The 22,097-nt window shown below is 46.2% G+C and overlaps 1 protein-coding gene across 1 annotated transcript; it reads right to left on the minus strand.

The window, feature by feature from the left end:
- Positions 1-305: 305 nt before the first annotated feature.
- MALT1 (MALT1 paracaspase) lies at positions 306-21,865 on the minus strand. Its single transcript, XM_054398476.1, has 17 exons — positions 21,705-21,865; positions 20,001-20,167; positions 18,421-18,542; positions 17,717-17,867; positions 16,853-17,031; positions 16,192-16,288; positions 15,564-15,596; positions 14,330-14,356; positions 13,684-13,719; positions 12,311-12,514; positions 7,322-7,499; positions 5,953-6,027; positions 4,827-4,954; positions 3,615-3,764; positions 3,261-3,418; positions 2,337-2,462; positions 306-1,591 (listed from the first exon to the last, which is right to left on the minus strand). The coding sequence occupies exons 1-17, from the start codon at positions 21,863-21,865 to the stop codon at positions 1,121-1,123; spliced, it is 2,463 nt and encodes an 820-aa protein (XP_054254451.1). The 3' UTR covers positions 306-1,120.
- Positions 21,866-22,097: the final 232 nt, after the last annotated feature.

Here is a 22,097-nt window from a genome sequence, read left to right on the forward strand (position 1 = left end):
GAAAAGTCAGTTGCACAAGACAGTTGATGCACAGGCACATCTCATTCATCAATAAACAGTGCACTACTGGATACTCTCCAGGAGAAAATCTGCAGCTCAAGCTCAGCTGCGGATTAAAGCAAAGCCTTCATTCTGGAAACAACCACATCCACACCCATGGACAAAGAGCCACCTTTACAAATATGAATTCATTTGGCCTGGGAAACAACTGAATAAGTTTTTGTTTGTTTGTTTTCCAAAGTCTCCACAGAACAGCAGCAGCAGAAGTGCCCCCCAGTTTCCCCTCCTCTTGCCCACTCAGTTGCAGCCTTCAGCATGTCTTACAGCATCACTAACAGATCATACTTTGCTTGCCATCAACAGGCACTTTCCCCGCCTCTTCCAGAACACAAAAAAATCACCTCTCCAGAAATCAGACCAGCAAAACTCAAGTGTGCTACTGAAGAGAAAGCCTGTCATAAGAACTGGTGACTCTGCTCCCTCTGACGATCTGTAGTTCTCCTGAATAAAGGGGAGGGAAAGGTCTACTTATCATTTTGGGGCTAATGGATTTTTTTTGGATCATGTTAAGTTACAGAGGATATGGAAGTTAATTTTCCTGTTTAATTCTGTCAGCAGTGCTTTGTACGGGTTTTGTATAGGATGAGCAATTTCTCTCTGAAAAGAGAAGATTTACAAAATACACATTTACAGAAAACGTAACTCAGTAGGTACTGAGAAGCAGCTGAGATGATCCAGGGCTTTACTATCTCAAGAGAAACTCCTGACATCACAGACAGGTTTTTATGCATTCATCTCCTAACAGAGATAGACAGCTTCTGCTGCCTCTGCCTGGTTGCCAGAGAATGGAACAGGGAGCCCTGAGGAGTTCAGACTCTTCCCTGTATCAAAGTCAACTGGTGGAACAAAATAGAAATCATGCCTTTTTCAGTCCTAAATGTATCAGTCCGGTGCAGTTTTATCTCTTTGGATCCAAAGAATTTTCGTCACCACCTCACTCCCAGTACCACCTCTAGACTCTCCAGTCCCTCTGTCCTGAAGCCCCAAACTCCAGAAGTTGGATAAGCAGTGTGGAAAGTCCCATGCTTGAGGGTGACACTCAGTGTCTGTTCTGAACATGTCACAGCTGCTGCTGTTTGGAGAATCTGAGGTGGTCAGAAAGAAGGAATTCCAGTTCGGCAGTGTCATCAGTGGTCTCTACTGGTACGTTACTCTCTTCCACAGGTGGAGAGTAATTCTTTACTTCATGTCTGGAAGCTAATATCTTTGAAGTCCCGTTGCAAGAACATGCCTCTGGTTGTCTAATGCTGGCGGAACAAATGGAGTGCGGATGGTAAAAACCTGGGCAGAAGGTCGGTTGGCAGTGACTAAGGATGCAGTATTTATTTGTCACTGAACTTGTTTCCATTTGATTAGGACAAGGATTATCAGCCGTGCAGCAGCTCTGAAGACAGTTATTGGGTTTGAATCCGTGATGAAGGCCTAATTTAGCAATAAGGGGCTTCCCAACATTAACCTCCCTTCTTTCATCCATCATATCTTCTATTCCTGAATACTCATAGTGCAAGCAAACAGTGAAGATCAAGTGTTCCTGCAAAAGGGAAAACAGCAGGGAGAGGGAAAACCAAAAAGTTACACTTCCTCTCCAAACAAACAATAGAGGAAACACTTGAAGAGGCACAGTCTACTGAAGAAGGAGATTAACTTTTCTAGGAGCTAAAGACACCTATTAGGCAAGACTTGCTTACTGAGGACCTCTTTTGGTCCATACCTGCTCAACTGGTAAGTCATTATTTCTAGAAGCACTTGGATTACACCAGCTGTCAAAAGCACCACAGAAGAGACACCAGGTGATGTCATGAGACAAAGATGCAGAGATGAACTTAACAGTGCCAGACCGTGCTGAAACATGCCCAAGAGCACAGCTTGGAATTGAAGGAGATGACATGTACAGACCAGAGGTTCCTTCCAACCCCTGCCATTCTGTGATTCTGTTCTCATCTCCTAATCACCCTGTGAGATGCAGCTCTGCCTCAGGCCACAGGGCTTGGCACATCCTCACAGGGTGCAGACAGATGAACTTCACAACAGTCATCACCACACCAAAGTTCTATATGGGCCTATTAAAACAAAGTGCCTTGCAGGATGACATCGGGCTTGCAGCAATTCCCTGGCTCCTGTTTCTCAGCTAAGAAATTAAAGTCACTAAACTGTGGTACTAGCCATTTTGCCTTCCCAAGAACACGGCACTTGCTGTGCACACAGTACAGAGCTGCAAGCCAACCTGCTTAAACCAAATCATCTGAACAAGCGTGTGAGGAGCAAAGCATATTAACCTTCAGCTTTTGCAGTGAGCTCAGCCTGGTGTAGAGGCAGTGCTTGGGGAGGTCTTTCGATAACAAATAGCTTCCTGTTTCCTCAGGAGTTCCCTTATTGGCCTCTTTAGAATCCACATCCAAGTCCTGAAGCAAGAAAGAAATGGAAATGACAACTTAAAGCTACAGAATTTGTGGATCATAAAATAGTTCTCAGTCTTTGTATAGTGTTTTGTCCTCCTTAAAAGGAAAGAAAACAACAGCCTCGGAGTACTTGCAAAAGCTGCTGGACACTGTTAGCCACAGGCAGAAGGGCTTACAGCTGAGGAGGTCACTCTCACCTGGACATGCTTCCCGTCAAACTAGCTGGGCTTGCCTCAGGGTTGCTCTTTTTTTAACCTAATGTCTATGAACTACAGTACAATTAACACCAATTCTGTGGGCTAAAAATACAGGTATTATGCACATTAACTCAAGTGTTTTACCCATAAAGCATCACAGGTTTACTGTATCTAGAAAACGATTTCTGCCCCATATCCTCTTTCACAGACAAAGAGCTTTCTATTTCACTTTTATCTTTTACTGTGATCAGCTGAGTAACACCAATGGAACCACAGGTGCACAGAACTGTATAGCTAAAGCCTAAGAACCTTAAGGGTTCTTAAGACAGATATGTCCTTAGCTCACAGAGGAGCTACTGACTCCTGGAATTAAATAGAACAATACTTGATACTAGACAATGAAAAACAAAGGAGGCTTTGAAAAGCCCAGGTTCACCTTGATGTATTTATATATCTATTAAAAAGAGGCACTGTGATATAAGTATGCATGTGTCTGTACAGACACCAACAGGTTAGACCCAGCTGGTGACAGAAGATGGACAGACCAGACAATTTCCAGCTTCAGTGGAGGGAGATCACCAGGGGCCCAACAGGAAGCACTTACAAGGGCAAAGTCTGTGATGTAGGCTCTGCAAACTCCTATTTCGGGTGGCTTCTTTACTATTCGCATGTAGATGACCATGATGTTGGAAAACTCAGCTGCAAAGCCCAGCTGAATCTGAACACCACACCTGAACTCCAGGTACTTGCTCTCTGGGAGCTCTGCAGAGAAAAACCACCTCATCACATTCTAGCCAAAACAGCACATTGGTACATTCTAACCAAAACGTAGCATTTTTGCCTTTTTTTAATCCTCTTTTTTCAAATCCTTAACTTTTCCGAGCTGCTCCTCCTGCCCTCCCCCCTCTCCCCTTCCCGTCGTGCCAGCAGGATCATCTAGAAGGAGGCCATACTGTACCATGAGCTTTGGCCCACTGTAGGTTCCGTGCCAGAGACCCTGCAGAAGACATGGCCTGCTGAATGGGATCAGTTAAAGCCCTTTTCTCAGATAAACTGCTGCGGATCTCCAAAGCTTGCTTGCCTTCAGTAAAGTGACACTTGCCCATATCTAAAGAGAAGGTATATCCATAAAAACCTTGTCATTTCAGAGTATTCATTGCTCAGCCCTTTGTCCCCTGCAGGCTCAACCAGCACGCCACACACCTGAGGCATCTATCTCAGTCAGCCTGCTCACATGCCTTTCAAAACCCATTTAAGCAGTGCCAAAGCTCCTGCCCATCTTTAACCAGTCTGCAGTTCAAATTCACTCCAGTTTATTAAGGGCTCTCTCTTGTTTAGTTCAATTCTTATATTTACAGGTGGCATGTTGCTGTGTGCAGAAAGTCACTGCTAAGAGAATTCAAAACCATCTGGAACATTTCCATTTATGAGTTGATAAAGAACTGAAATCAGGAAGGCTGTTTACCTGGAACACCTTTAACGTGAACGCTCCTTTGGAACATTTTTAAGTGCCATGAGTTGCACCCAGTACCTGCTCACACTTACAACAGTGGCTGCCACGCTGCCTGACAAATCCATCTCTCTCCCCACATGGAGTTCAAGAATGAGACAAGTAATAGGTCACACATCAGAACCCCTACAGCATGTGACACTAACCTGGCAGCTCAGATGAAGCAGTGAGAGCCAGCTGTATTGTACAAGACAACGGGGAAGTACAGGGAAAAGGGGTGCTGGCAGAACTGTGACCTATTCCTCTGGGGACAGGGACACGAGGGGGAGAAGAGAGAGACATCTCAGAGAATGCCAACATGCTTCAGAACACCGAAAAACAAGGACTAAAATTATGAGAGGAGAAAAAGGGTGAGAACTTCTTATGCAAGCTGAAAGACCGATTGGCCTGTGACCACTGCAGAATGCCAACAGGAGTCTGTCCCCCTCCTACTGCTTCTTTGGACAGGTTGACAAGGGGATAAGGTAGGACAAAATCTGAATATTTAGTATGTGCATACACTGCAGACATAGGAACCTGGCCTAATGAAGCTGCTACAAAATGCAACAAGAAAGAACTTGAAGTAGCCTAACATTCACCATGAGAAGGAGGAGATGAAAGCAGAGAAGTTTTTAGTAATGCAGGCTGAGCAGCCTGTTAGTGCAGCAAGCTGCAGTTCACCTTCTGCAACCTCGTCAAGGAGCACTGTAATCTTCTTGTCTTCTAACAGACGGTCCTTCAAGAACTTCATGAAGATTCCATTGGCCAACCCTGACTGCTGAATCTCAAAAGCTTCTGCTCCTTGGCACCTATGGGATCAACATCAGGCAGGGAAAACCCACAAAACATCTGCATGATTAAGATCAACATGAGGGCAAAAGGAGCAAAGTTATGCTGGGAACGGGGGGGGAAGGAATCCTCCAGTTTGAAACCCAGGTGATACCCAAGGCTGCCCTTCTCTCCATGTTCATCTGCAAGCAACTCACCCTGGGAAAATTTCAGTTACAGTCAAGACACAGACCAGAGCTGGTGTCAAACTGTTGATGTGAGGAGCTTAAATTTTTCATAGGAGAGTTCATTAAAGCTCTTCCCTACTTCAACAGCTCTTGCACTTGACTTGAAAGGTTATTTAGCCTTCTGCTTAAGCAACCCCTTCAAATAGTCTCAGTTGCAGTTGTAACTTCATTCTTTACCCCTAGGGTAAGAAGCACAGAGCCTACTCCTCCAATGATCCAAGCTTGTATTTCTACCACCATTCCTTCTAGAAATTTAACTGGCATTAACAGGAGACACATGACCAACGAAGGTGCAGCACAGAGGTTAGTGTTCACCACCTGCTCCACAGTGCAGTAGGCACTGTCAGGAACACGCAGGGAAAATCTCCTTCCCCATCAGCACAGACAAATAGAACATTATGGCTCCAGCAGTAAAATTTCCTTTTTTCCTTCCCTGTGGTCTTTTAATCTCTAATAGGTAATACTCAGAGCAGAGTAGAGCAGTCTTACAAGTAGCCATGAGGAAAAGGTCAGGAACACTGTCCAGAAGGTCTCCCTGGTGTGACCCTGCATCTGAGCAGGAACATTCAATACCAGAACCATCACATGTGCCTTTCCACAGTCACTTGGACTGTGCAGTGAGTCAAAAAGTGAAGTGAAAAAGATACAAAAAGAACAGAGATATAGATATAAATTACTGGCACTTTTAACATCACAGTGAGTGCTTTTCTGTAAGAGGTTAGCTATACAGTCTCAGCAGTCGCTTCTGGCTGCAAAACCTCTGTGACAAGACAGGAGAACAATTTCCTTACGTTGCATATCCAAAAACGATGTTGGCCGTAACCTTCAGTGCATCCGAGATAAGAACTGTGTCATCATATTCATTTCTGCAATAAAGGGAAACAAAAAAGGAAAACAGGGATTTGAAAGCTAATGATAACAAGCTCTGCAGTTGGTCAAAGCACCAAACAGGCATTTTTCTTCTCTCCTACATCTGCGCTAAAAGACAAAAATCAGCATCATCCACACTCTTCACACGAGGACAACACAGACAGTCAGGTATCAGCATTTCCCAGGTATGCTGCATTAATCCATCTCTTCAAGAATGACTGCTGAACATCAGCCATTTTAGGTTAGAACAGAAACTGTATGACTATTTTGGTTTTTTTTTTCAAACCCCTGGTGTCTGCATAGTTACCATGAAGCTTATGGAGCTTGCACAGCAGACTGTTCAGCTGAGCTGGGTCACTGGCACAACCTCAGCAGCCAGGTTTGGAGGATCTACAGACACTAAAGTGCAAGCAGTTTTCTGCTCTAAAATACTCCTTAGAGACCAATCTGCAGAAGTGCTGACTAAAGAGCTGATGTCAAGTGCAAGTTTAGTCAGGCATAGCGGTCTCTTAACATGGAAAGAAAATAGTGCTTTGTTTAGAAAATCCAGTAAACCAGATGAACTCATAGGTCCTTTCAACTTCAACCAGTCTGTAAAACAGTTAATTTTTAAGCTCTACATAAAGATGCAACATCCTCAGCATAAAAGCAGTCTGCAGAATCCATGCCTCTTAAGAATTCTAAAATAAGCACTTCTGTCAAATTAAGATATCTTTAATCATATGGTTTGTCCTTCCTCCCCGTAATGATGAAAATAATTAATGATGCAAGGGGAAAGGATCATTTTTCTTCTTTAGGATGCCCAATTTCCCATTTTTTCTAGTAAGACTAATGCTTTCCAGCTTTTCAATGACAGAAAAAGAATGTCGTTGCAAACAAGAGGCAAGCAGCTAGCCATGGAAACAGCAAGTCTGATCACCAGCTTCACATTTCTATCTAAAGCCAAAGCAAGTCTCTGAACGAATCCTGTGGACTTTAAGTGCATCACAGGCAGGCTGTGAATTGTCAGAAGCAGAACCTTTCAGTGCAGTGCATTCTCAGCCTGGACTGAGGAACACAGCCCAGCTTTCTCTCCAGACCCTACACTGTTCTCTCAAAGGGGCTGTTCAAGACTTTTTGTTAATTTTTTAAAATAGGCTCAGTTTTAATCTGTTGCTTAAGTCAAACTGAACTTCCCAGCTGGTTCTCAAAGGTGCAGTAGTGACCCTCTCCCCTCCACACCCAAGCAAGCCCATCCCTCCAACACCGACTGCCACTCCTGGTGGCTACCGAGGTGCTGCCGGGCAGTACCTTTTCCGACACATATCCAGGAGGAAAACATTCAGTCCTGTCTCTTTCTCCTGCATCTGTCTGAGGATGTTCTGCACACACAGGCAGTTGGCAGATCGGTAGGGGTTTGGAGCATCAATAGGAACCATGAAACTGTTCCCATAGTTCTCATAGCCGTGGCCAGCATAGTACAGCAAACCTGAGAGTGCAAAGCACACGTGAGTGAGAACAAAGTTCAGAGCACACTGCAGCAAGTCTATACTTTAGCTCAGTCACAAACCTCAGGCACTATGGCCACGCTGCCTGTGGCAGAGGCTGATCACTCCAGCTACTCCAAGCAGTGTTTCTAACCAATATACCTCTGTTAGCAGAGGAAGGAAGGGGTGGCAGGCGGGGACCACGTTAAGGTCATAACACACAGGCACAACTCATTCAAAAGCCCAATGAAGAGAACAAAGCCCCACCATTCATGCCATGGAATCAACAAGATAGTAGCATCAGACACACAAAGCTAAGACTCTTAAATTGCTTTGGCTGTGACCTCTACTGGAAATAACCTGATATACAACCCAGAGACACAAAGAAGGAAGTGTGCCAACCACAACCACAAGTGCAATTACAAAGCTTTCAGCAGTAATGAGTCAGTGCAGATTTTATAAGGAAAAAAAAAAATCACACTGAGAAATTTGGATGGATTTTTTTGCAGCTTGTTGGGTTTTGGTTGGCTTTGGTTAGCTGGGGTTTTGGTTCTGTTGTTTTTTTCATATTGTCCTTTTAAAATTCTTTCCTTACCATAAATCATTGGCAATCCTTAAAGGTACTTTTAACTAGGGGAAAGCAATAAAACATAAAAAGGAGAGAAAAACCTTGCTGCACTAGGAGAGCATTTTGCAAGTTTTTAGTTCTGCTGCTTCCTCTGTACAGTTACAGTTTCTGTTTCTCTCTGTGTTTTGTTGGGGTTTGTTTCTAGGAAGAGCTAATAAATATTTTTACATTTGAGGGGGGAGGGAAGATTATTCTGTGCTCATGTCTGGTAGGACTCCAGAGCACATTCCCTTTACCAGCCTACCAACGACTCGTTTTTAGCTAACTGCACCTACAGATCTTTGTAGTTAGACTCATGCCTCTTGGGGGTCTACGGCACAAGCAAATTCTTGGCATGCTTACCTAGACATGAAGGATTACCCACAGACATGTCCCCCATGCTGTGTCAATACACAGTAGCAGTCTATGATACCTTAAGATTTAGAATCCTCAGGAAAACATGCAGCAGCTTTGTTTAAAGAAACATATCCCAGAATTAACAAAAGCTTTTAACTCTGAAAAAGGGCACTGCAACTAGGGCTTAGGGTTCACTTACATGAATAAAAATGTCATATCAATTTACATTAAGATGATCTCAGCATGAATAACCTCCCCTGCCACAGACTGCAGCTAGCAGAAGCTTGCATGATTGGATGGAATGTTCCTGTGGTCTGTTCCCAGTGCTGATCTGCAACTAGTTCCATCTTCTAAGAATTTTTATGTATCTATAGAAGTAGCCTAAGGGTCACACACACTTCATTTAGTATCTAGTGCTGCAGCTGAACAAAAGCCAGCAGAGGTAGGACAATTTATGCAACTGGAGACTTCCAGCTCTGTTCTTACTAAAAATAGCTGTGACATTTCTGTCACTACAAAACCTGAGCATTCAGGAACAACAACCCAAGCCCAGCACACTGATGCCATCTGTCCTGAAACCAGCTGGTGCAGGTGGGGATGCTAGGTGGTTTTACCTTTGCACTGCAGGTAGCTACAAGAAGTGGAAGTAGCTCTCTCACAAAGCCCTGCCCTTTCTGTAAAGGAATACCAAGAGATAACCATAGCCCTTCACATGAAGCCTTTGGGTTTTTCACTTGTAAGCTCTCAAGTCATTAACAACTATGCCAAGACCTTGCAAACTGCTTCATTCAATCACCAGCACTCAATTGCTTTTTATGGGAATCGTGCAGAGCCAAGACCAGCAGCCAGCAAGGGCACACAAGGTAACTGCAGCATGCAAGGCTGCACTTGAACAAGGTGCCTGCCCCTTATTCATCTGCTAGAACCTTGGAAAACAGCAGCAGTTTCATTGTTCATGGCACAGAATCTAGAGTGTGTGACCAAACCCCTGAGCAAATAAAGGTACCACTGGGCTATTGATAAGATTCCAGTGGTTACTTGAGACTGGCTGAAGTTAAGCACCAAGTGCAGGAATCCATCCAGCTCCCCGATTAAAAGGAAACTCTAAAATTTGATTTCCACAGAGTTTGGGTCTGTACTTAAATCAGAGCTGTGTTTGAGGTTAGGTGTATGAATGCTTGCCAGAGAAGTAAGTGGACTGGCTGAAGAAAAACAACCTTGGATGTACAGCCCTGAGCATGCCCTCAGCGAACAGAGATCTCAGAATAACAACCACCTTTTTATATTCTTGGCAGATAACTGTGCTGTGCTGCTTTGATGAGCACTTACAACAGTTAACATGTTGAGCTCAAGAGCAGAAAAAAATCCCTGCATACCCAGAGTAAGCAGAGTAAACATCTTTGGAGGGCCTCATCAGACACTTTGACACAACAATTTTAAGTAGGCTCAAGTTCCTCACAGACGTCAGCACTGTAGTGGTATCTGCCCCTCTTTCTTTCCCTCTCTGTAGCCTTTTTTTTTTTTAACAGAGCAGCCTGACTGTTTTCAGCCTTTAAATGATACAGGTCTAAGCCTTTAATCTTTGTGGAATAGAACATTAATTGCACCCTACATTTAGAACAACAGACTAAGACATTAGCAGAGACATCACTATGTTTACTACTCCTGCTCTTAAGGAACAGTATCTGAAATGCCACTCTCCTGGCAGTGAGAAGGAATTCTGCCACGTCATACTGGGCGCCATGAACATGTAAAACAAGGACTGAACAGAAGCAGCCACTATGCCTCTCCTGTTTGGAGCTATGCCAACTGAAAAGGCAATAAATCATTATCTGTTTGCACCCTGACAGCTCCTTTTATATGCTCTGTGTCATGAACAGCCACTCTCCAGAAAGAAAGTGACCACAGTAAAGCAGTTATTGCCAAACACTGCTGAAGGAATGGTCTGCATACCTCTCAAATACAAAATTGCTGGAGAAATACAATGGCAAAAAGATGCCTTGTAAGGGCTTTTGTACAGTGCTGGTGAGAAACTTGGGAAAGCCTTTCAGTGCTTTTCTAAACTCATCTCAGCAAGGGCAGAGAAAAATGGAGAAGGTGCAAGAATCTAACAGCTCACTCAAAGGTACAAGGTGCATCTATTTCCCAGGGAACAAAGAAAGAAAACTGCTGGAAGTCTACTACAATGCCATAATAAGCCTTGAAATCCTAGAATCATGCCATGGTTTGGGGTGGAAGGGACGTAAAAGATCACTGAGTTCCAGCCCCCAAATGTCATACAAGTTTTGGCTCTGACATAAATGCCCAAATGTCAGCTCAGCCAGTTCTGCACAGCCAGAGCATCAGGTGGCATGCCATTAAAAATGTCACACTGAGAAACAATCTGACCCTGTGTCCCAAAAGAAGAATGAAAGAAAAAAAAGGTTTTCTCAGGTGGGATTTAGTGTTGGAATTCTGCCATTTAAACTGAGAACTGGCAGGACTGTTTGGTCTCTGTTCTACCTCAGTTCTGGAGTTGTTTCTGCAATCTCAGCTTTCAGGAACATGCCAGAAATGTCTGCTGCTTGCAGACAGCAGCAAACTCAAGCTCACGGAAGAACCTTTCTCACACTCCAAGCCAGGCGATTCTAGGCCTTTCCTACACAAGACTGAGCTTTACATCTAATATGCAGACACTGAAAGAATAAATTTTGTGCTCTCTATTCAGCACTTCCACAGAGCTGTGAGGTAACAGCTGACTTCTGCCCAAAGACTCAGTGCAACATCTCACAGCCCAATGACAGCAGCAGAAAGCCAGAACCTCTCAGTCAGTGCTTTCCCCTATGCAGACACTAGAGAATTACATCTTCATTTTACAGAAACTTTTCCAATTCTCTTTTTGAGCTGGAAGCCCAGGTTTGCATAACTCTCATGCCTTGGCAAGGACGTCATGAAAAGCTCTGACTGTCAGGCCAGTATCACAGTAACTGAAAGGAACCAGCAATTCTAAACAAGGATTTCTACTTATCCTGAAAACTTGGCATAAAGGAAAAGGGCAAAAAATATTGCAGTCCATCTGTTGTGTCATGCCTCAAGTCTCCAGCACAATGTTCTCCTCCAAGTTCTGTACTGCACTGTTAGTTTGTAACATCTCCATTACAGAGGCTTCCTGCTATACCCCACTCCCCTCCAGCCCACCCCACCTAGCACTGGAGAGCAGCTCACTGCCAAGGCAGAGCAAACCACCCCTCTGGACAGAGCTGGTGAGCGAGGACAGAGAGAGCAGAGCATTCCTCCCAGAGAGGCCAGAAGGCTGGAAATCCAGAAGGAAAGAGCGTTCTGCAGACATCCAGCAGAAAGACCGGAGATAAATGGCAGCATCCCAGCAGCAAGCCCAGAACACATTCCATGCTGAGCCATTCCCCAACAGAAAGACATCTCAGCAGTCTAAGTGTGGGACCAGCCAGCCCCAGCCCGCATCATTACCTTGCAGCCTGGGGAAGGGAGGAGGAGCACAGAAGAGCAGATTATGAAGAAGGTGCTTAAGAGGTGTTTAAGACTGCTGCCCAAGGCTACATGGAGTCTTGCACACTGCAGTTTTACAGTTCATCTTCTCTGCTATTACTTTGTTAGCAAACAAAGGTGCAGATTTAGGAGTAGTTAAAGAAAAAATGTCAAACATTTTCTGTGTCCTAAGAATAAAGAAATGCTGCCAACTGGAGTCAAAGGATACGCCAGGGCGTGTTTTCAGCTTCCTTTTCCCATTCCCTCCCATGAAGTTTGGCTTGCTATCCCATAGTGAGCTGGCAGGGTACTTGATACACCACAAACCAGACCTACTTCAGAAGGACTATTGTCACACATTCTTACCATATACTCCTTTGTCCAGCAGAAGTAAAAATTCACTCACTGCATTTCGCATCTCAGACTCAGTGAGGTCCAGCAAAGAGACAACTTTGAAATCCAGCTGCCTTAGCAGGTTGGTCAGTTCATAGACATCCACCATTGGAGCCTTCAGTTGGGGGTGATTCCAGTAGCTCATATTTCCTATTAACAGAGCTACCTTGTCTGTGGCTGCAAAGGCACAAGGGCAAACAAAACCACATCATGTTCACATTACATCATTCAGAGGGAAGGCGGCTGATGTTCTCAAGAGTTTGAGACATTCGTTCTGATTTTGGTTTGAAGTGATTCTGTCACAAGTAAACAAGGCAGCAACCAAAGAGGGAAAAAGGCACAGCAAGAGACTTTAGAGACTCCTAGCCTGACTTTTATCCAAAAAATGCACACTAGGTTACAGAGAGGAACTGGTTCAAAGAAAGGCACTTCCTGGTTTGCTCCTCCTCCTCTCCAATGGCAAATTGCCACAGCTCTGGTGGCAACCCTGTGAATGCCCCAAAGCTGCTTCAGAGTCAGTAGACCTGCACAGGGAGATCCAGAGGAGAATCTCTGCCTGTAGTTTCAACGTCTAACATTTTATCTCCTTAAAACAAGAGGTTTTCAACGTTTTTGCAGCTGGAAAACCTCCAAGGTCTTGACCAATCTAAACTCTTTTAAACAGCAGAGACTGAGTCACAGTGGCACACTGTCACTGAAGCACACTCGTAAAAGCACAAGCTTTCTAGTTAATGTAGAAAAGATGAACCAGGTCTGGGGAGCACCTGATGTTCCCTCTCACACTGATGAGCCTGAGAGAGTGGCAAAATGCTGCCAGAGGCCAGCAGTCTTTTCACCTGGTTCAGCACTGACAAAACAACGTGCCTGAGCACCATGCCATGCAAGAAGGCAATTAAAAATCCCCGAGATGTTCATGCTGCACATCTGGCCTTACAGGCTCAAGCTCAGGATCAAAGCACCCACACACTGCACAGGAAGAGCTGAACTTGCAGAAACAGACCCTCAGCCCTTCCTATCACATCATCCCGGCTCCACTGTCTCCAGCTGTCCAAGGATTTGAAGTGCTGGTGTGACACACTGGCTAAGGTCACAGCCAGAGGAATCTGAAACAGTAAACTGAAACAGAGGAGTTGTAGATGCTTCGAGTCACTAAAAATAGGGGTGTCCTCACCATGCTTTACTACTGAAAGGGCACTCAAGCACTGTAACTGACTGACAGCACACAGCAGCCTCCCTCCTGCAGCTACTCACAGGAGCCGTGGCAGAAGCAGCTCTATTCAGAAGCAGCAAAACCTCTTTCCTAGATATGAAATACATCTGTTCATTACAACTACTAATCAACTTACCTACAGGTCTGTGATTTGATTCTTCTTGCAGGTCTGCTTGGAAAAAGATTAAAAGAGCAGGTTGTCAGTAACTGCAGTCACAGCTGCCCACATCAGAAAGTGACCTGGGCAGTCTGTTGGAACTGCTTGGCCTAAAGTGATACTAGTTTGAGACAAGAAAAGTGCTCTTTTATGTTTGGTTTTGGTGGTGTTTTGGGATGATGGGGTGGCAGCAAAAATAGCCTCATAGGGTCTGAATAGCTAGTTCTATGACTGGAGAAATAAATGCTTGCAGTATAATGTACAGATGCTTACAGCACAAACCTCAAGCAGGCCTCAGATGACATTAGCTGCTCTGGATGGAATTTAAGCAATACAGCAGTTCTGCCTGGTGACAGCCAGACACCTCACACCTTTGTACCTTAACCACTGGAGAAAGCTGCAGCACCCTAACAAAGATAACTGCAATCCTGTGATTCAGTATCTGCTTTAATTTATTGGAAGTGGAAAGCTGGGCTGCTCCTAACATGGCATCGGCCCCTAATAAACCTCCAGCTGCAAATAAGCCCAAACATTGTAAATTATATTCTGTAACCCAGTTTGGAGTCAGTAATCTGTGACACCAAGGGAGCATCTGGGGTTAGCACTTTCAAAACTTAACACTCACCTGGATCTTGAAGGTCGCTTAGATCATCTGTGAAGAATGGTACCAGCAAAATCAGTTTAAACAAGTCAAAAATACATCTTTTAGTAATAAAAATAATTCAGTATCATGCCATTAACAGACAGCAAATTCTCTTTCTAAAGCACTTTTTGTTTGGCACTTCTGAAAATCTGCCCTTTCACACTGATTCCACGTGCAGAGAAGAGAAAATCCCACACCAATACACTGAGCTGTGCATTATGCTAGAGCAGAGCTGACAGCAGAGGAGAAACACAACCTCAGCCCCACAGGCATGCAAAGAAGATGGAATGAACCAGGGGATATGAGACCCCAGAATCACCCATTTGAAAAAAATAGAGGTTTGAAAGGTTGCTGAAGCCCCAACATCCTGAGCAAGAAATCTCATATCTACTCAGAACGACCTCAGGTACAACACTCAAGCATTCTTGGCTACCACAGCTTTCACCTATTTACTGAGAACACTGAAAACTGTGTGTGGGGAGAACTGATCTCTCAGAGTTTAGTTCCAAGAAAATTCTCCAATTCCATGAAAAAACAGGGCAGAGAGGCATTCACTGAACTTTGCAATGCATTCGTTTTTTCCCTTTGTTGGTAGGGAGGTAAGCTGGGGGATGCTGCTGCTGCAAGCAGCCTTCCATCTTTATATCTAATCCCTGTGATGTCAACATTGCAGACTTTGAGGTGCTCAGGAAGCAAGGGATGGCATCAACATCAAAAGGCACAACACACTTTTTCCTCCACACCGCAGCAACACAAATGGGGACAGAAACCATCCTGATCAAGTTTGCTGGGAATGCCTCTTGTAGACACAGAGCTGACAATGGAACTAGATCTATCCAGCCCTCCAAGGCTGCCCAGATTCCTAAACCAGGTTCAGCCTTTCTTGTCAGGATGGTGCCTCCTGAGCCCAGCCAAATAAATCTCCAGATTCTTACATTTCTCTAAGCACAGGGCACAAAAGCAGTGCAAGAATCCAACAACTCTGAATACTCTAGAAGAAGAATGCACCTTGTGTTTTCTCCCTGGTGCTCTACACCATGGTGTGGAGGCAAAGAAGAGAAAGGCACATGCAGAAGGAAGGTGGTTGCATCACCCATCAGTGTTTAAAATAGACTGAAGCTCTGAACCCACACAGGTTTTCAGCAACGTGCTCAACAATCTATCATCCCCGTCATTAGTGTTTAAAAACTGATTCACAGCTGAGGATTTACTTTACCTTCTGCACATTCCACTGCCACAGCTTTCCTTCCTTGTGTTTTAAGAGGGGAAAAATGGGAAGAAAAGGGCTCTGAGTTATGAGAGCTGACACAGGAAGTGGAAGACAAAGGTCACTGCCAAGTGTCTCTGCATCCTGGCTCATTTCTTCACAGTATAAATCTTCTTCACAGTATAAATCAGCACTGACTACTACACTGTGTAGTAACTGTTACCAAAACTCAGGAGTACTGACCTCGACTGTCTCTTGGGACAGGAAAGACATCTCCAGAATTAGACAACAGCAATGCCAGCTGTACCTGGACACTTTACAAACACATCTTCTCCTGGCTGCAAATACAGGTGTGCATATTCAGCAGTGTTTCCTGCTTGCTATGAATAACCTCACCCATGCTGACTGCTGAAGGCCTCCCTATAAGGCATTTCTTATCACCAACAAGGCTTAAACTGGCATTCTTTGAAGTCAAAAACCCAAAGAAATCAGCTTGCAACTTGATTACATCCATGCAAGTGGCAGCAATGCCCAAGGGTGGTAATGTTTCTGTGCTGGTTACCATAAAGACCCAAAGCACTGAACAACTGATAATGCTCTAAAATTCCACGGGGTGCAAGAAAAAAAAACTCTTTACCTATAATGACTTCTATCTTCTGGCTGTCCTGCTCCTCCCGCTCATTGAATACGTGACACCAGTATGTCCCCTGATGTTCCACATCAGCAGATGTTACCTAGGCAAGCAGCACCATAGTCATCTTGCCAGACCCCCAGAAATACCTGTACCAGTTTCATTTAAGTCCACATGCAAGAAAAACAAAAAAGCCAGAACAAATCCCAAAGCTGCTGGTACCCTCAGCTCTTCATCAAGCTGGACAGCATGTGTGGTCTGGAAATGCTTTCCAGACCTGAAGAAAGAATGCAAGTCCACCTCACAGGCCTCAGGTGCTGTATGCACCAGCTTATACAAACCAGAGCACTTTGCAATACAGGGCAGAAAGAGAACCTTTCTCTCTTACTGGCAATCTTTGTCATGGCAGTGTCACACCAACCCAAAGCACACTCCTATAGCCTTACATCCTATCGTTGCCACCTGAAACCTGCTCAGGATTGAAACTGTGCACCCAAGAGCCTCAGAAGTGTAGGAAGCCACAGAGCAGGAGAACAGCTTACAGCCAGCTCTTCTGTAAGAGGTTCCAAGCCTACGGAGAAGTTAATTTTCTCCAAGCAAGCTCTAAGTGATAAGTTAAAGGTGGTTACATATTAGTCCCCAAGGCTGGCACTTCACAGCAACTCACCGTGTAGATATTTTTGCTCCCATTTTCCAAAGCAAATCCATTTCTGAACCACTGGTAATGAGGAATTGGGTTTGCAACAGCTCCACATTCTAGTACCAGAGCATCCCCCACTGTCAAGGTTTGTGGCCGAGGCTGAATACAAATCTGCAGCTTGTTTTCAGGCAAAGCCATTGAGCTTCCTTAAAAAAAAAGTAAGAAAGGAAAGAGTGAGACAATCTTAACTGCACATAGACTAATAAGAATTGACAACACATGGCCACACCTTCCTGCAGCTACAACAGACTCTTCTAACAGCAAGGAAATTCAGCTACCTGTCCTTTAAGAGTGAGCTAAAACAGCAGTGAGTGAGTAGGTAGAACAGAAGAGTGAGTCGCAACAGCTAAGGGACTAATATATCCGAGACTAAGACAGGGGCAGGGGCAGGGTAAAAAGGGCAGGTCTCAAATGACAGTACAACAGCTTTTGCTCTTCCATGGGAAGACTGGGTCTGCTTCCCTTTCCTTTTACATGCCAGTGGAAAACACCTTCGACTGCTGACACAAGCCAAAGAAGTACTCACAGTCTGATGACAGCGCAGATGATTTCTATCTTGCTGATCTTTAGGCTAATTCTTTTTGTTCTGACAAAGAATTTCCATTCTGCTGGGCTTTGTCCAATTTACTTTTCCTAACTGGCACCTCTCTCAGATTGGGAGAATCTATTGTGATATGCAAGAGTGACTGCAAGGGAGATCTGTACTGCACTACCTGTCAAACGCCAGTCCAGCCCCCAGCCCAGCCTCCTCACAGTGCAGGGAACCCTCTTTCCCTTCCACACTGTCCAGCGGGAAGAAGGCTTTCGGGGGAGGGTGTTTTTGCCACTCACCATGAGGTGCACCCTGGGCATCACACACATCAAGCCGTGCCCAGCGACTGAAGGCAAAGGAGGAGCCCCTGCTGACTCGGCAGATGTAGAAGCCGGAATCACGGAGGGCCACTGGACTCAGAACCAGCTCCGGAGAATTGCCATGGGGAACCTGAATTGCAGGTGAACCAAGAAATGCTGCCACTCAGCTGGGGTTGGCATCAAACTTCAGGGTATTCATTTCAATGCCCATAACATTAGCCTCAACTCCTTTACTCGAAACTCTTGGAGGAGCAGCCTTTGCCATAGCTCAGAGACTGGCTTTCTTCCGAGAACAATTCAGAGGCCTCTTTTTAAGACAATCCTGAGCTTTTAAGTCAGTTGAAAAGCTCTTCCTGAAACTACTAATTTTTACCTTTCTCCTCAAAGAACTCTGAGTAATTTCTTAAGCACTATTCCAACCAGTGTGTGTGTTTCATTCAGCTCTAGTCTTAAGATACACTCAGCTATGACCAGGAAGATGGAATATTCTTTCACAGAAAAATAATTTCTTACCACATCTATATTTTAACTGTAATGAGCAGGAAATTGCTGTAATTGTGTTTTTTAAGCCATGATTTGGGATGATCTAGATACATTTTTAGAAAAGTGTAAGAAATGAGCTAGAATATCAGTCCTAATAGCAACTTAAACCCCCAAACTTGCTGCATTTTTAACACCATTACCTCTTTATCCTCCTTGAACCACTGGTAATGCACAAATGGGTGTCCTGCTGCCCAGCAACACAGCTTCACAACCTGTCCAGAGAGCACTGCTTGAGAGTCTGGCTGGACAACAACCTCTATACCTTTAAGAAAGAATTTGCATATTGGGAAGTTACTCACAAATACAATTCCACCCATTAGATTTGCATTTAAATTGTCCTTTAAGTAAAGGAAGTTTCTGCCATCAAATACACTTGGAAATCCTTTGTTGCTCCTGTCTGAGAGACACTGGATCCAGGACTCCAGGATTCTCTGGGGGATCTGTGTATTGCTGCAAACAACATGATGTCCTGGCTTGCAACAATTCATCTCTACCATAAAGGTGCTGAAGTAGATCACTTCTGAGCAGCAGCTCTGAAGCGTACCCTCATTAACCAGTGCAATGTTTTAACCATGGCTTACAGTCCATGGCTTCTTTCCTCACACTGTTCAAAGAACAGGGCAGCTATGCAGGGTGAGCACCCAGCTGCCTGTGGGAGAGGAATGCCAGCTGCTGTAGTGCCTGCAGGAGCAAGGTTGAGGTGCTCACAATCAAGAGATGTTTCTGTTCTCTCTGGCAGTGAACATCTGCAGCTGGCTGCCAAGCTGCTGATCTTGTGAAGATCAGAGAGCCCTGGCTGGGTTCCAACTAACCAAGCAAGGCTACAAGAACAAACCCACAGCACTGCCCAACAGCTTCTGAAGGCTCCAATGCCAGAGCCAAGACCTTCCCCTCCTTCATTGCAATGCTCAGAGGGAAGTGGACGCCCCTGGGGATGCTCCTGAGCCAAAGGGAGGCCATGCTCAACAGCCATGCCTGTGCTCCTCAGCTCTCCACCCAAATCATGCTGAACAGCTCCTGCAGGGCAGAGACAGCCAGGGTGAGGGTGCAACCCCCCCAGAGGAGCATCTCTGTGCAGGGCTGAGCCTCTGGAGCCAGCAGAGGCAGGGACGGGCACCAGGCTCTGCTCCTTTTCCTCCAGCCCAGCTGCTTGGTAAGAATTGTCCACCTGAGACCTGGTTGAGCTTCTGCTGCAGCTCTGCTCTGTGTTGCTGTCGGTGCAGAGATCTGCAGCTCCAGCTTTGGTACCCAGGATTGATGAACTGGAGCTGCACAGCTTGCAGCAGTGCTTGGAGCAGCGGCAGGCCCCGCTCTGGGCTGGCTGCTGCTCCAATCATTTAACCCTCTGCATCACTTTCACTTTCTGACCCAGGGCCAGTGCCAGTCCTCACTGCAGCTAAGGCAAGCTGAGCCCAAGCAGCTGGCTGGCAGCACTGCTTGTCTATCCAGCTCCAGCACTGATTCTGTGTGCATCTCCCAAAGGCAAAGCTGGATACAGAGCCTGAGGCAGCAGAGGGAGAGACAGCAGCCAAGCCCAACTTTACACTACATCAAGCCTGCTTATCCACTTGCCTTACTTTTAATCTCAGAATCATATGAGCCAATTAAGAATCATACGAATACCAATTACCAGAATTTAAACGCTAAAGATGTTTTTACTTACTGTAGGAAACAGGCACTTCTGTGTTTCTGATGTAAAAGAGACACAAACCAAACTGACCTGGATAGCTAAGGCACTGGAGAGCTTCTGTGTGCTCCAGGGCCTGCAAGAACTCCACAAGCTCCACCACAGTGCAACCCCGATCTCCCAGCAGCTTCAGGAGGCTCCAGCTGGGACTTCCTTTAGGCTCCAGCGCTTTGAGGGAGCACTGCTCTAAATCCAGAGGGCTGTAAAATACCACAAGAAAGACAGGGCATAGACTTTAGTCTTTTTCCTCAGAAAGAAGCCAATTTAAAAAATGCTTGTAGACAAACAAAAATATTAAGAAGAAAAAATAGAGCTGGGAAATTCCCGGCTGATTTGGACACATCTCTGGTATTTCCTTCAAGCTTCAGGTCTACAGAGGTTATACAGTGACACCTCCACAGACAGAAAGTGGCATTAGTGAGTTGTACACTACAAGAGATGCTTGTACCTAACAATCCTGACCAAATACATTATGAAATAGTCTAATTTTCACTTAATGAAGTCTCAGCAGAAAAACACACACAGCACATTTAATTTTCATGTGCCTAATTCAGAAAAAGCCAAGAGTGAGTCAGAACCTAACCAGGAAGACTTTGATTTTCAGAGTAGCTGTTAAAAGTAAATGACTGCTGCAGCTTCTACTGCCACAGTGCATTTAAGTCCTCCATGAAGTGAACACAAATAGTCTTCGGTTTTGCTGTTAAGTCTTCACTCCCTTTCAGTTCCAGCAGATTAAAATAACACAGATAAGGAAATTAACACAGCTATAGAAAGGGAGTGCAAGTTTTTTGCATTCCCACCAAAAAGATTAATCAGTGTTTCATTAAATGAGGGCCACCCAAACCCAGAGGGCAGGTATTTTCACTCATGACAGCCTATGTTACTGGGTAACACCGAGAAGCAGGCAGCCACAGGCCCCTCAGGTGAGTCACACTGTAGTCTTCGGGGTCTATCTGTGTTCATAAACGCCAGCGACAGGACACATGCCCAAAGTGCACCCTCAGTGCCGCACTTGAAATGCCCAGGCTGGAGATGCCACCCTCTGCAAAACCTTGAAAAGCCACAGGAAGTAAAGCGATCAGGAAGCCATCTAGAGAAGGCGACCTAGGCAGAAAGAGCTGAAGAAAACGAATACGACGAGAGAAGCTCCAGGGACCTGCCAGCGAAGTTGTTCCATGTCCCTGTCTAGGGCACTGCTGCCACACTCCGCTGTGGGAAGCACCAGGGGCAAAGCACCAAAGCACGCTTCTTGCACCATTACTTCTCTGAAAGCCCTCACATGGGATTCGACAAACACCTCCTGGAGATGGGCGACGTGTCCTCCCCACCGCCCGCCCCAGCGCAGGATGCTTCCCGCCTGCTCTGCAGGGACGGGGGATGGGCTGGGGGGAGTAGCAGCACGGCCTCGGCAGGATGGCTTACCCCGGACTCGAGTGGAAGCGCACATAGCACCGAGTACGAACTTTACCGGGAGGCCGATGCTGCCTCATTCTCGCTGCCCACTACGGACCTCAGGACCGACCCCGCCGGCCGGCCACACCCCGCCAGCTCTCGCCAGCCGGTGGGCTACAGCGCGGCCCCAGGGCAGCACCGGAAGCGACCCCGGCCTCGATCCCCGACCTCCGACCCCAAGGGGGCACCTCAGCCTTCACCCGGCCCTTCTGCCACCTGGGCCCCGCGCTTCTCCGGCGCAGCTCCCGCCGAGAACCTCCGCCAGGCTCCGCAGGCCGTCCTCACCTCAGCCGGACCCTGCCGCGGCTCCCCGCTCGCTGTGCCAGGTCCCGCCAGCCCTTTCCGGGTGCTGCCCGGTCCAGCAGCTCGCTGAGCCTCCGGAGCAGCGGCTCGGCCAGGTGGCTGAGGGGCAGCGGCCCCTCCGTACTCCGCACTGGCTCTGACATCGCCCCGCTCCTGCCTCCCCAGCAGCGGCGAGGCACTGTCCGCCCGGGGCGGTGCTGCTGCCCGGAAGGACACGCCGAGCTCCGCCACAGGCAGCGGTGCGGCTCGGCTCGACTCGGCTGTATTCGGCTCGACTCGGCTTGGTGCGCGTGCCTGGGGCCCGGCCGCGCTGGAGCCCGCGCTGCCGCCCGCGCGCCGCGCAGGTTGGCGCCCTTCGCTGAGGCGCCTCTCGCC

Source organism: Indicator indicator, unplaced genomic scaffold (assembly GCF_027791375.1).
Source record: "Indicator indicator isolate 239-I01 unplaced genomic scaffold, UM_Iind_1.1 iindUn_scaffold_57, whole genome shotgun sequence".
Lineage (NCBI taxonomy): Eukaryota > Metazoa > Chordata > Aves > Piciformes > Indicatoridae > Indicator > Indicator indicator.

Bases quoted from the DNA above. Each gene is read 5' to 3' on its own strand.
- MALT1 (XM_054398476.1), bottom strand. From the start codon at position 21,865: ATGTCAGAGCCAGTGCGGAGTACGGAGGGGCCGCTGCCCCTCAGCCAC. The intron at 20,168-21,704 runs GTGAGGACGGCC...GGTATTTTACAG, and splicing joins CGCGGCAGGGTCCGGCTGAG to CCCTCTGGATTTAGAGCAGT. The intron at 17,868-18,420 runs GTAATGGTGTTA...CCTGCAATTCAG, and splicing joins GGTTCAAGGAGGATAAAGAG to GTTCCCCATGGCAATTCTCC.